General features: G+C 40.1%; 1 protein-coding gene across 7 annotated transcripts in view; it reads right to left on the bottom strand.

The window, feature by feature from the left end:
• kirrel3 (kirre like nephrin family adhesion molecule 3) overlaps positions 1–12,666 on the bottom strand; it is a 191,941-nt gene extending 179,275 nt beyond the window's left edge. For all 7 annotated transcript variants that reach the window (XM_023351558.1, XM_023351559.1, XM_023351563.1 and 4 more), the window contains exons 1-2: positions 12,406–12,666; positions 12,199–12,268 (exon numbers count right to left, since the gene is read on the bottom strand). In XM_023351558.1, coding sequence (XP_023207326.1) covers positions 12,199–12,241 — 43 coding nt within the window. In that variant the 5' untranslated portion in view covers positions 12,242–12,268; positions 12,406–12,666. The remainder of the gene's footprint in view (positions 1–12,198; positions 12,269–12,405) is intronic.
• Between the last annotated feature and the right edge of the window lie 913 nt (positions 12,667–13,579).

Below are 13,579 nucleotides of genomic sequence, written 5' to 3'. Positions count from 1 at the left end.
TGTACTGCAGTGCTGTTCAGTCTTCATTTTATATCCAGTATGGAAGTGATGATCAAAAAGGTCTGTGTGGAGGGAGAAGCTAAAAGATGTCTGGCTTTGTAGTAAACAACAAATACCAAATCGCAGACCCATATGAGGCTCACATTAAAGAACCGTCCGTCATCCAAAGTCAGACATGAACTTGAATATGAATTTAGTATAGAAGTGTGTGAACTGATTTTGGTGGTTTATTTTTAAATTAATATAGTACACATTACATTTAAATCATTCAAGCCATAGACATTTCCAAATTCTATGTTATGACCCATTTAGGAGTAAAATGTAAATGCATTAAGAGTCTTTAAATTAAGACTCGTAGCCAACTCCATGCTTTCATACAGAATGTAGCATGCACATATGGGGAATTCTCTTCAGGCAGAGAGAGATTCAACATAAATTTATGACAGTTTCTTCACATCTGAAATAAGGCTGTACCAGAGTTTGTATAGCTGCTCTGAGCAAATTACATTTTTTTAATGAAAGCTCTGTTAATAATTCACAATCATAACCTAGGGAAAGATTAGGGGCCGTGTGCCACGGGTGAGGGGAGGTACTCGTTGGGACCCTTGAACATCCCACTGTGAGCCTCTGGATGCCATGCTGCATTTTTAATACCGGAGTCACTCTGAGCTGGGACAAAGGCAATGACTCGTCCCCAGCAGATCATACGGAAACGTACATTAAAAGTCATCCAAGGGTATTTTTAAAACCAGTAATGGGGTAAATAACTCTGTTAGTCTGCCACAGGCAAACAGCACTTAGTCTTTTGGAAAAACCATTGAGACGTAGTTTGAGCCAAAGCTGTTTGGAGTGAGATAGGGAAACAATGTAAAGTAATAGAATTAGCGTGCGACCAAAGTGAGGAATAATCACATTTGTGCTTGTTTGCACAGACGCACAAATTATCCACTCAGACAGCAAATACACTGGCGTTAAGGATTAGGGCTGCAACACACAGATATGTTTTCATTTTTGACAAGAATGCTCTCCCTTTTGAGATTAATTTTATATTTTCCTTTGCTGTTTTTCTTGTTCTTTATTCTCCTCTCTCTCCTCTTCCTCAAGAGCTGTATATCTTTGTTTACCTTGGAGGACATTGTGTTGTCATTATCATTATCTGTCCTGTATTAGAAAGCATTCAATGTAATGTAGGACAAAATCTTCAAGCCTTCCTTTCGGCGAAAAAAGATCAAGACGTTAACCCTTAATGTTTCTTTCTTATCCTTCATTAAGTTCAGGAAATCTTTTTATCACATGTTCATGCTGTTAGAAGTGTGACACAGGCCAATACTTAGGCAAAAATAATTGTAATATAATATATTGATTTGATTAATTACACCATTGGTATCAGAGATTGCACATCTAGATCTTATGGTTTTTAAAACCAGTGCCAATGAATAGTTCATAGAATGAGAACTACACTTGACATGTCTGCTATGCAGTCAAATATATATGCTGACTACTGGCAATGTATCTTAATTTAAAGTCTGTGTAGCTAAAACAATGTTGTACTAGTGTCACTGTGTTTTTACAATTATGCAGGTTTAGCATTGACATTTTCTATTACTATTATTATTTATCTGTGTCCACAATATATAATATTTGGCTGTTTTACCTGAGTGCGTGTTCTTTTGAGAGGTCAAGTATGGTTTCTAGACCATCCCATCTTGCCTCACCGTAGTTCTTTGTTCTTTACAAGGAGATATCCACTCAGTTGTCATTAGGTGAGCCCTTCTCTTGTAACATTATAGCTTTGGAAAAGGCTTCAATAAACTGGCATAGCTTTTAGGGCTCTCTTGCTCTTGCCACTCTAATCCAATCTCTGATGTGGAGTCTGTTCTTCATCGTGCACCGCAGGCATTCTTTGTGTCGCTGTGCTCTAGGTTGCGCAGGAAGTAATAGATGGCCTTGCCCTTGGTTCACCTCAGGGTCTTCTGATTCCTCTTCAGCTGTTTGTCTTGAGGTCATCCCAAGTGGGTCAGAACTGTGGTATTTTGATTTGATTTAATCAGGTTTAAAAGGTTAGAGGGGCACAGAATTTAAAGGCATTTACCCTTCCCTGGGCTGCGAGCAAGTCCTCTGCCATTTAGCATTGGGCAGCGGCCAAAGGAAAGTGCAAAACTGAATTGACTTTTGTGCTCCTTTGTGATTTGCACTAATGTCCCCTAGGGACTGAGCAATGACCACTGCGAGGTCCCCCAGGATGCCAGCCAGATTGAAAGTCCTGCCAACAGATTTGAAAGGATTGCAAATCATTTAAACTCCCCAATGTGCATTAGCAATTTTTTTTCATTGCCAAGGCCAGCCTCCACAATATTAAATTGGACTTGATAAAATAAAATCAGTGAGTGCAAAAAGAGCTCCTCAACCTCCAAAAGAGTGAAGTGAATATTGAAGTGGTGTCCAAAATAATTAATTATACAGTGATGTAATTTGTTTACTCAGGTCTCTGACATCTACTTGAACAACTCAACTGACAAAGAAAGAAACTCTGATGACAGCAGAAGACTTTCTGAGGTATGCTGAGGCAGAGACACGTGGCAGTAAAAAAGAAAGTATGGATTGCTGTTAGTTGATTCTGCCTGTGACACCAAATTATTACTATGCCATAAAATAGGCAGTATGTTAAAGCAGGCTGAGTGAATCCCACCTTTAGTATACAAATAAAAAATCATCTCAAGTGCTGGGTTGAAATCAATTCTGCTATATTCTTACATTAGGATACATTAAAAATTAAGATCAATACAGTTCTTTATTTAGAGCATGTTATTGAATCTACTTTTAAAAGTCCTCTCTCCCTGCTCACATACCCCAGGGTTTCTCATCTGTTATTGTGCTCTGACAGATTGCTAGTTGGTAATGCAAGGGAGAGCATACAATGTATGCATGCACAGCTCTTTCTTTATGTTGGTTCTGTTAGATGAAGCCTTGCTTAGTAAAAGTGCATTATGACACAAAGGAGGAACAACATTTTCATCATCCATGTCAAGGAGTCTGAGTCACAGAGTGTTTACGGCTGATTTAAAACAACAAAAAGACAATTATAATATGGTCTGGTGCCAGTCATTGCAGATGTAAAACAGTTTTGTTAAAAGGGTGGGTGGGGGCAGGGGGTGAAGTTTCTGGCTGCAATGGACTTGTGAATGGATCTCTTTTTCCAAACTGCTTAGGTCTTTTAGTGGGACAAGCAGGTGGCTCAAAGCCCCCTTTTTGGCATGTGGGAAAAAAAACTGAACAAAAAAAGTGCCAGTTATAGACATTATTCTTTCTCAAAGCAAGCACCACCATCCCCCCCCTGCCCACCCTTGGCAGATTTCAAAAGTTTGGCACGGATCAAGGGTAAGTTTGTGCCGCTATTGTGTCAGATGTGCTTTGCTGAATAAAACATCTTTTGTATCGGTGCCAGATCAAATAGCCTTTTAAAAAAGCTTTGGCTCTCATCATTGGTGTCTGGCACCACAGAGGGAACAGTTTTCTCTTTCTGAACCCCACCGTCCAGCCGTGCTTAGCAGAATTAGGATGTGAAAATAGATGCACAAAAGTGAGGAGTAAACACGGGTGGCTGTTTCACACAAGGATGCTTAACAACTGCTCTTGTGAGTGGTCTTTATTATATTTGAGACAGGAAGCATACATCAGCCTCCAGATTTGCTTACAAATGGAAATGCTTCACACATTATCTGCTGTGAGTATTTAACGCTCACTGTTGTGGTAATGACAGGCAGGGACACATCAACATTCACTAACAGGTGAGGGGCTTCTGCCATCTTACATGCTGCTTGTACACATTATAAGGCTTATTTGCATTTATATTACAATTCAAGGTTTGCAGCAGTAATTGTAAGAGCTTAGCGAATGTGCACAGATGCCACACACATACAGACATGTGCATGTGAAGTGTCTAGGAATAAGAACCTTCTTCTAGCTAGTCCTGTGTTAAAAATCTTCAGCATGAAAACACAGAGTGTGAGAAGCCACAGTAAACAAGATGGGGAAGCGAATGAGCAAGAGGATAGAAGTTCGTCCAAGTGTAATATTGGGCTGTCCAAGAAACTTCCTTACAAACACCAGGAAGTTGTTATCTGATCGGCCACCCAATTCCTTCGGTGCCACCTGCACCGAAGCACCACATGCATCTTAGGGCTTTTCGCTATCATGTCGATGGATTGCTTGGCTGGTTCTCAAACAAATGTTTAGAGCACCAGTCGAGTAAACGGCTCAACAGAGGTAGGATTATTGAGCTGTTCCTTGCTCGCTTGTGATCTGCACAGATCCCACACCATCCATGAACAAATTGAACAAAAAGGCGGTAGGAGAGACCATAAATGTTCATTCCTAGAAAAGTCTGCTTGGTTACATGTAGAATGCAGTTGCATTTGTGGGAGGCACAAAAGTGTCTGCTTTAAAATAAGAACGTAACCAAGACTGCTCTGCATTACCACATATTATAAATAACTGACATGCAGTCAAATTAAAACTTATGTTATTAGCATTCACATATTTTATGCTCAGTTATCTTTCAAGGAATAAATGTGAATTTTTTCACATCAGAGGAAGACATGTCAGCTAAATTTGCATTGAGAAACTATTAGTTATGCTGAGAAAATGGAGCTAATGGGTTAACCGCACACCTGAATTACACTTTTAAATACCTCACAGTCGATTTATACTTGGCTCTCCTGCTTACACAGTTTCTCACATTCACTATACCCCACCCTCCTCCATTTCTCTGGTTTCATCTCTTGTCGCTAACTGCTTAATTCCTCATCCTTCATCCACTAATCCCACTTCGTATCTCAACCTGCATCCTTCATTCCTCCTTTCCTACCACACACATTACTCAGATCCTCAATCGCTCATTTTTCTACCTCTCATCCCTGTTTTTTCATTCCTCTTTTTGCACTTACATGCCTTTTTCATCCAAAACTCCTCATTCCCTCTACACGAATCCTTCATTCCCTACTGACTTCATTCCTTATCCCTACCTCCCTCATCTTCAACCCTTCTTCCATAATCATCATCCCTCTTTCCAATTTCCTTCTTTATTCATCTCAGTCTAATTCATCCTTTATTCTTCAACCCTGCCAACTTAAACCCCCATTTCTTATCTTTTGTGCATCCGTCCCTTATCTGATATCATTTATTCCACACTATCTTTCTCATCCCTACCTTCTCCAGCCCTTCATTATACCCCCATCATCTTTTACCCCTCCCTCAATAATTTCTACCTCCCTTATGCATTATCAATGAACCCTCACGTCTACGTATGTCATCTTATTGTCATCAGTGTTACTCGTAACACTGCTTGTCCCTTCTTTCTTATTATGTATCCTTCATTGCTACCTCTTTATCCTTCTCAATCTCTTGCTACATTGAGTTATTATTAGGTAGTCTTACAGGTGAGAGGTTAGTGATGAATCCACCAAACTTCACCAATCCTTTTCCTTGACAATGTCCAAAAACCTCCTCAAAACAACTTTTAAAAAGGCTATAAAATGGAGTAGTTCATGTGAAAGCATGAGTATGTTCAGTTCCTCCTTTAAATCTGTATAACTTCAAAATACAAAATGGTATAAAAATTAGAATGATTTAGTCACACATTAATCCTCCTAATCTTCATTAAAATTTTGAAAAGGTATGTTTTGAACTGTTTTGTTGATACTAATAAACACACCTAAAAGGATTTACATCAAAATATTTCTAAATTAGACAGCTTTAGTCTTGTTTTAGAGTGAAAACCTTGTTGTTGTTGTTTTTTATTATTATTATTATCACCAGTCCTATTTACGTATTTCAGATTACAACCTCCATAACCTCAGGTTCTTATTTTTCTTGTCTGTTTTGATGACAGATGTTGAGTCATGGGTGAACCTCATGCCAGTAAACAACAACTACTGTATTAAAAAAATAGGATTTATGGATTTTCTTTATTTAGATACTATGTTCTGAGGGCGTCTTGCATCTTAAATACTTCTATACACCACACCTGATGAAAATTGAGACTTTTGAAGGATATGGTAGGGCTGAACATGAGGCAAAAATTAACATTTCAGTTAAATATTTGGACAAAAGACTTACTAATGTGCCAGCAGGGATTATGACAGGAGGAACAAACTTCTCATTGTGGAAATGTCTGAAGTTGCTTTGTGTTAATGTTTGAAGCACCTGTTTTCCACAGGCGATCACAAATGCTAGAAGCAAGATAAAAAAAATAAATTAAAAAATCATCCACAGCTGAGAAGGTGCTGGATTAGTGGAAAGGAGAAAAAGTGTGTTTAAAGCCATCAATATCTTTCTTCTGACCTAGCTGATCCAGTATTTTGAAAAGTAACACACTGTGATCCACCACTATTCTCCCAACAACACGTCCCTCTCCCCAAATCCATCGCGTATCCGAACAAACGCAGCACTTTGGAAGCCCTGTGGACAAAAACATAGTGTTTTGTTTCCTGTGTGTTAAACTGCAATTTAGAAACCAGTAATCCTTGCCATAATCTTTCACCAAATCCTGACCGGGGTTAGAGAGAGCTTCCACACTCTTTTTTTTTTTTTTTTTTTTTTTTTATAACAGCTGAGCTCACCTCAGAAAAGAGACCAACTTTTTCAACCAGTTTGCAGATAAAATCTCAGAAGGAAAGAGATTTGACAGCAAATAGCTGAGAGAAGAGGTGCAGCTGCTACCCTCGCCTTCACAGGTGACCCAGTGATCACAACGGCATCTGGTTGAATTACTTAACACTGCCGCCCAACAGACATGTAATCCGGGATAATGCCCTTTTGCTGAGTGCTCCAATCTGGGTAAATTCATCCCTGAGGAATGAGATCCAGCGGCGGAGTCTCAGGGAGAGAAAAGAGAGAGGGAGATGAGAAAAGAGCTTGGGTTTGATTGGTTGGTATTAAAGACAACTGTTGGCCTGAAAAGAGAGTCTTCAAGATAGATAATGAAACATAAGAGTAAACAGCTTGATTTTGTTGACTGACTGAATAACAAGAACCAGTTTTCCTGGAAGAGTTCAAATTAATCTTTTTTTTTTGTTCCTTTTCCTCGCTGACCTGAATCCTGACAAACTCAAATTGAGGCTTTCGTCCACTCTGTTAGTGTATAAACCCATATATTGCTCAAGCTGAACCCAGTCAGCGCAGTGTTATGTAGTCCCTACATTTACTCTATGACCAGTATATTCTTTTAAAAGTTTTATCTGCCATCAAACAGAACAGTCTTTTTGATTCCTTTTTCCACTGTCGTCTAAATGCAATTGATTTTCCTTTGAAACTGCATCCCTTTGAATGTCACCCGGCTCCTGACAAACATTGGGACTTACAAGTTCCAGCTGTCCAACGGCAGCTTCTACGATTATTTATTCATATGTTTACTTATTACCATAAATATCCAACAGGGCTCAGAGGGATTACAGTGGGCTTAATCTATCGTGGCACAGAAATGAGCCCCCTGCGACTGAGGTGATTTAAGCTGGCTAGCCTTGATGGGACATGCAGCACAAACAAGAAAACAAACTACATGCCACTGGGCTCCATTATGAGCTGATGACATCATGTGTCACTCACTGCACGGCTGTGGTGCAAGTTGGGAAAGTCATAGTATTAAGGCAAGGATGTGTTTGTATGAGTCCTATGGTGCATAATAACTGTTTTGAATCCCATTACTTTTTTATAAAGCAAAGCATTTTAACAGCATTTTCTGACTCTTGCCTCTAAAGGCCAAGGCAATTGGAAAGGCAACAAAATGTATCCATGTTTTAAAAATCCAACATAAACATGGTAGGTAACTTGATCCTTTACTTGTTAATATTTTAAAAACTTTCCATCCATCTTGCATCCTTCACTGATATTGGGAAATTTTATCCACTTGTCCTAGTCCAAATCTGGAACTGGCCAGTCAGAAACTAAAAATCAGATTTTTTTTTTCTTTTTTCTGATCATTGAATGCACCATACATATGTGCTATGGGATCACACTGATCCACACTAAAAGAACTTTGTTCTTTTGGAAGTTGAGGGAAGAATCCTCAAAGTTTGTGCTTTCAGTGTCAGTGAAGTGTTAAAAAAAGTCAATGAAAATGCAAAAATACTTTGAAACTTCTAAAAAAATATATTGGGCGTGTTCTTTTAGATTGCTATAACACAAAGTGTGTTGTTAGCTCATAACATACTAGCTGCACTAATCTTGCTAATCTGGTAATCAGGTTGCTCAATAATAAATAAGCATTCTACATGTAAATAATAAAAAGACTAAAGTTCACAACAGTCACTAATAAGAGTTTAGAACGTCAACTGAGTAATAATTTTGTCTGGTCTATGACATTTTTGTAAAACACTTCCTTTATTGCTGAGCTGTGTGGAGAGTGCTCTCTCACTCACACACAGTGTAACATTGCTTATGATTCTAACATAGATAATAGTCAATCACTGTTTACAAAAATAAGTTGGTTATTTAGCAATCTAACAAAAGCATGTTAGAAAATGTTCTACTCAAACATATATGATTTTTTTACACCATCTCATAGAAGAAAAGTTAAAATGTTGAGATATAGTAAATTTCTACATTGTCAGTTATGCCAAAAAATGTTGTTCACTACAATCCAGCTTGTAAAAAGAGAAAATGTTGGCAGGTCAAGGCTTCACAAAATTTTGAAACTTCAGAAACTGGCTAAAAAATCTCTGTGCATTTTGTTCTTTAAAAATATATACTGTATATATCTATAAAACTTGGACTACCAACTTGACTACAAAAAAAAAAACTACAAGTTTTTTTTTTTTTGTTTTTAAATAAAAATCCACGTCCAAACACAACATTGGGAAGACATTTAATTATTCCTTGGTTGAGAAATATGTATCAAAGCTTGCTGAGGAAAAGAGGATTTAGAGTCGTCAGACAGCAGTTAATAGCAGTAAATGAAATAAGGGCTTGTGGGGGGGTACTAAGACATGCTTTTCAGTACTAAGAAACAGCTTACAGGTGGCAAAGTCAGGGATTCTGACAAGAGATGGATGAGGGGGTGAGAGATAATGAAGGTGGTGGAGGAGGACTAGAAGGGACAAGCGACTTTTAAGAAGATTGAGTTTTAATTCCTGTGCAGCCACTCTGCCCCTAGTGGGCACAGCTTCTGTTTAAGGCTGCCTGACTAAATGATAAGCCAAGGGAAGTTGTGTGTTATGTCATTTAAAAAGCGGATTCAAAACACTTAATGAGACAACATGCAACTTTTTCTGTCAATTTCCTTCTAATTCACAAACATATAGAGCAGGAGTTCTTCTGAGCCTTTTCCTACTACACAGGTCTAAGGCTCTCCTATAACCCCCCCAATTCACCCACCAAGACAGGGCACTCAATCCCTGTCTTGGCAAATAAATAAAAACAATTCTGGAAAAAAATGGAATGGAATGGAATAAAGAGCAAATAGCAAAGAAGTGATCCTCCGCAAGGTGAGGAGAAAAATCACGACACTGAGAGCCACGTTAGGAATCTGAGATGTTGCAAAGATTGGAAGATGGGATGGAGGTGGTGGTGAGAGTAGGTGGATGCTGTAGTGAACAAGTTTGGCCTGAGGTGAATGTGTTCCTCGAGACCCATCTCCATGATCCTCCCGACTGGTGCTGTGTCATCCGTCACAAGCTGGAGAGGTGACAGCACAGAGAGAAGGTGCCCTAGATGTGCTAACAGCACACGCTCGGTCTGGGGAGCAGATCGAACACCTTTCCCTGTCCTTATTCTCTCCCTTCGACATGTTCGTTTTGGGCCATTTATTTCTCAAAGTTATGGGAGGAAAAAAACAGCATTGTTCTTCTTCATATAGACTGAATCCTCTCTCATGTTCTGTCTTTAGATACCATACATTTTTCATGTCAAAATTCAAAACTTTGTATCTTAATTTTCCAGAGTTCAAAGTGCACGTAAAGTATGGACAAGAATGGATGAATTTAATGCTTTAAACATAAACATTAAAGTCATGACAAAAAGGAAGGAAGAAAAGAATGGAAACATGGATGGATAGATGGATTTAGACAATGAGATGGGAAATACTCTCTTACTCTGTTTTTGTTTTTCATACTGATCTAACCCTGGAAAACAAATCAATTTCCGTGTATTTCCAGACTTTTTCTGTCTGAATAAGAACCCTGTGTCTTCTACTCAGTCCCTCATTTTCACACTCTTTGTGGCTGTCTCACAGGACAGCTGGGTATAAGTAAGTATATGACTGCTTGGACGACAACTCTCTCTTTCCCCCTGTTCATAAAAACAAGATTGTTTCTTTTTCCCCCGCAGCTTTCTGCTGACACCGGCTCGACACATAAACAGAGCCGTAATTTGTACAACAGAAAGCTTTGGGGAAGCACTTCTCTTTCTCCCTCGAGGCATGCAAAGAGACGGTCGGTCGTTATATCTTGTTTACCTGGCTGGGGAAGTGATATTTTATATTATGGTAATAACTGACTTTGCTGAAATGCGCCGCAATCCCATTTCAGTCCAGTTGCAGTAGTTATCTCATTCCAGTTAAATGAGATATGGTGTTAGTTGTTCCCAGGACTGGGACTAAACCTGTGATGATATGTGCATGAAATTGTGATGTACGAAGCTTAATAAACTATGGCAAAATGCACTTACATAAAAAAATAAAAGCATCAGCTTCTGAAGTCCATTACAACTATAAATGAGCACACTTTTTCTCTCGAATGTAGAAAGCAGCAGCAGAAGCAAATTTAGAAGATGCATAATACAGTGGAAGAAAGGAAACCAATGGCTGATCATGTATTTTTGTGTAAGTGCAGATGGTACAGGAAGAGTTGATGGTGAATTCAAGGGGACCACAAAGCAGCAAAGCAAAAGCACGCAGCTTTGAAGGTGCGGAGTGTGATGTTCTGTAACTGTCCTGCAACACTAACCAACTCTGGCCAACCTCACACTGTCTCGATACAAGAAATCCAAAGCTGTCCATTTAAAAGAGATGCTGAGCAATGCTTAGAAACTCCAGCCCCCCCGTCAGTTTCAAATTGATGAATGATTTCCAAACAGTTTCTACATAAAAATTCAGTCAGCGGAAAACATACTCTGAGTAAATTTGTTGTGTTTTATAAGCAATGTTCTGCGTTACAGACGATAAATCAAGACGTGGAACAGCTGAAGTCAGCGACGGAGCAAATGATTTGTTTACCGAGTGTTATGTGTTGCCGCTGTTTTAGCAGCGTGCACCCGACTGAGTCGTAGGCTGCCGCGAAAAATGTCAACAAAGTCACTGCAGATTGAGGCAGAGAGGAATTTAGCATGCTTTCAGTGATTCCTCCAGATCAAAGGTTACATCTCTGTCTGGAAAAATCAACATTCCTTCAGACCAAACGGGGATGAACCTGAGAAAGTGGTTTTGTCATTGACCCTGACCCCAGAGAAGTGCAAACCGGAGCGAGCTTACTGTGTGTCGGTGTGATGTCGTGAAGTGACAAATAGCCGCTGCCTAACTCAGCCGTCCATGCATCGCAGGTGGAGAGTTTGACTGTACTTTGGTCCGTTATTCTTTTTCACTTCCCCTTCAGACAACCACCTGGTGGCAATCAGGGAATACAACTAAACCATCCTCATTCTATCGACCAAAAGACTGTCCAAGAATAAATACAACAGACACTGTCCGAAAGGCTCTAGCTGCCAAGCTCTGACCTCTGATGGTCTGTTAACTTTTTCAGACTCCATTCTTTAAACCAGACCCCCCGTAGCAGGATTCAATGGGGAGGGGGCTGTCAGCTCAAAACAATGTGACGAAGGAGTGAACGCTTGACTGAACCCGACTGGGGTTAAAGGGCTTTCTGTGTGTGTTTGTTTGAGAGTGTGTGACAGGAATAATAAAGCCACATAGGAAGTATTTAGCCGTTCAGTGTCTGAAAGCTACACAAACCCCACATGTACAAAGTGGCACCTCCACACCACAGGATCCACAGACATTTTCCCTCCTCTCCTGTTCGCATCAGACATCAAAGTGCACATGGCAGTACTATGCAGAATTCCGGTCAAAAGAAAACACAGAAGGCAACAAAAAGCTCACATGTCACAGAGATAAAGTCAGAGGACAAGGCTCTCAGCCAGAAAGTCACAAAGCCATCGCAAGCAAGGAAGATGACATAAAATTAGCAAGTTTATCTGGGGAAAACTTACTATGTCCGGAGATCCACAGGAGCAGGAGCACCCAGGAGATCATGGCAGGGGAGATTGGAGAGGTCAAAACCTACGGGAAACAGTAGGCGAGTGTGAAATTGGAGTTGGCAGGCACAAAGAAATTGACAAGATGAGACGGTGCTCCTGTGCGCTTCTGGACGATACTACAGTCCCTCAGTGGTGTCTCCTCTTTTTTTTCTCTTTTACCAGAGGAAAGCTGTTTTCTGTCCTTCTCTTCTTCCACGTACTCTTCCTCTTTTCCTTCTCCCTCAACGGCTCTTTGCTGTGTGTTTGACTCTTCAGAGTGGCTGGGTGCCCCGATCCGCCTCACGCTCTCTCCTCTGCTGATGTGAGCTTGTGGACTTTCTGCGTCCTCACTGCTGACTTTCAGAATACGCACGTTCACTCTTCCTCTCTCGCTCGCACTGTTTTGCGTTCCCCATCCATTCTCAGTCTCCAGCCCTCACTTGCCCCCCCTTCCCAACCTCCTCCTCCTCCTCTTCTCTTTCCTCTCCCTCTCTTTCTCTCTTGCTCATCCCACTTACAGCACACACAGCAGTCAGTGGATGGAGCTCCAGACTCCTCCCTCCATCGCTGCCTCCCTCTCAGCCTAGCTGTCTGGGTGGCAGTGGCTCAGTGAGAGACTGGGGTCCTCGCTCTGGGAACCAGAGTTTCCATGGGAGAAACGGAAAAGGAGAACCTCAATTAGAATAAGAATAGCAGTGAGACCCCTGTAGCAACAAATAACACAGACAGCAACAAAAAGGGCATTTTTCCCTCCTCCCAGTTCAGACCCTGGCTTTATGAGGGGTTTCTAAAGACAGCAGAAAATTTGGCATCCTTGTGGTTTGATAATGATCACATTAGCATTCCCAAGAAAGGCCTTTGTTAGTACATAGATTCTTATTGGGGGCAAATCAGATTCACAGGCACTTTCTCAAGTAGCCAAATAATAAATTAATGAAACGCTAAAATGCACATGCAGTCAGTAAAAACTATGTCAGGTTATGCCTTTTAAATATTTTATAGTGGGCTTTTTTTTATTTGGTCATAATTTAGGTCTAGCGAAGTGCATGCATAAAAGAGAACTTAATATTTCTTGAACTATAAAATGTCATCCTCTACTACTGAGCAGTGAAGGAACTTAGAGATTAACACACATGAATTAATTACTGAAAGTCCAAATTAAAAGCGTGTCCCATCAGGTCTATGTTCGTTTTAATTACTGATAATCTGTCAGAGTGATTTTTTTTTTCTTTTTGTTGCAACAAAGAAGATGGATCTTTCCACAGTGTTGTTTTTGCTTAACACGCAATCCAAAGTAAAGTACATAATTTGACCTCCAGCAAACCCAAGCTGCCACAGACTACAGATTTATATA

Source organism: Xiphophorus maculatus, chromosome 18 (assembly GCF_002775205.1).
Source record: "Xiphophorus maculatus strain JP 163 A chromosome 18, X_maculatus-5.0-male, whole genome shotgun sequence".
NCBI classification, from domain to species: Eukaryota; Metazoa; Chordata; class Actinopteri; order Cyprinodontiformes; family Poeciliidae; genus Xiphophorus; species Xiphophorus maculatus.
This window is presented reverse-complemented; position numbering and strand designations above follow the sequence as displayed.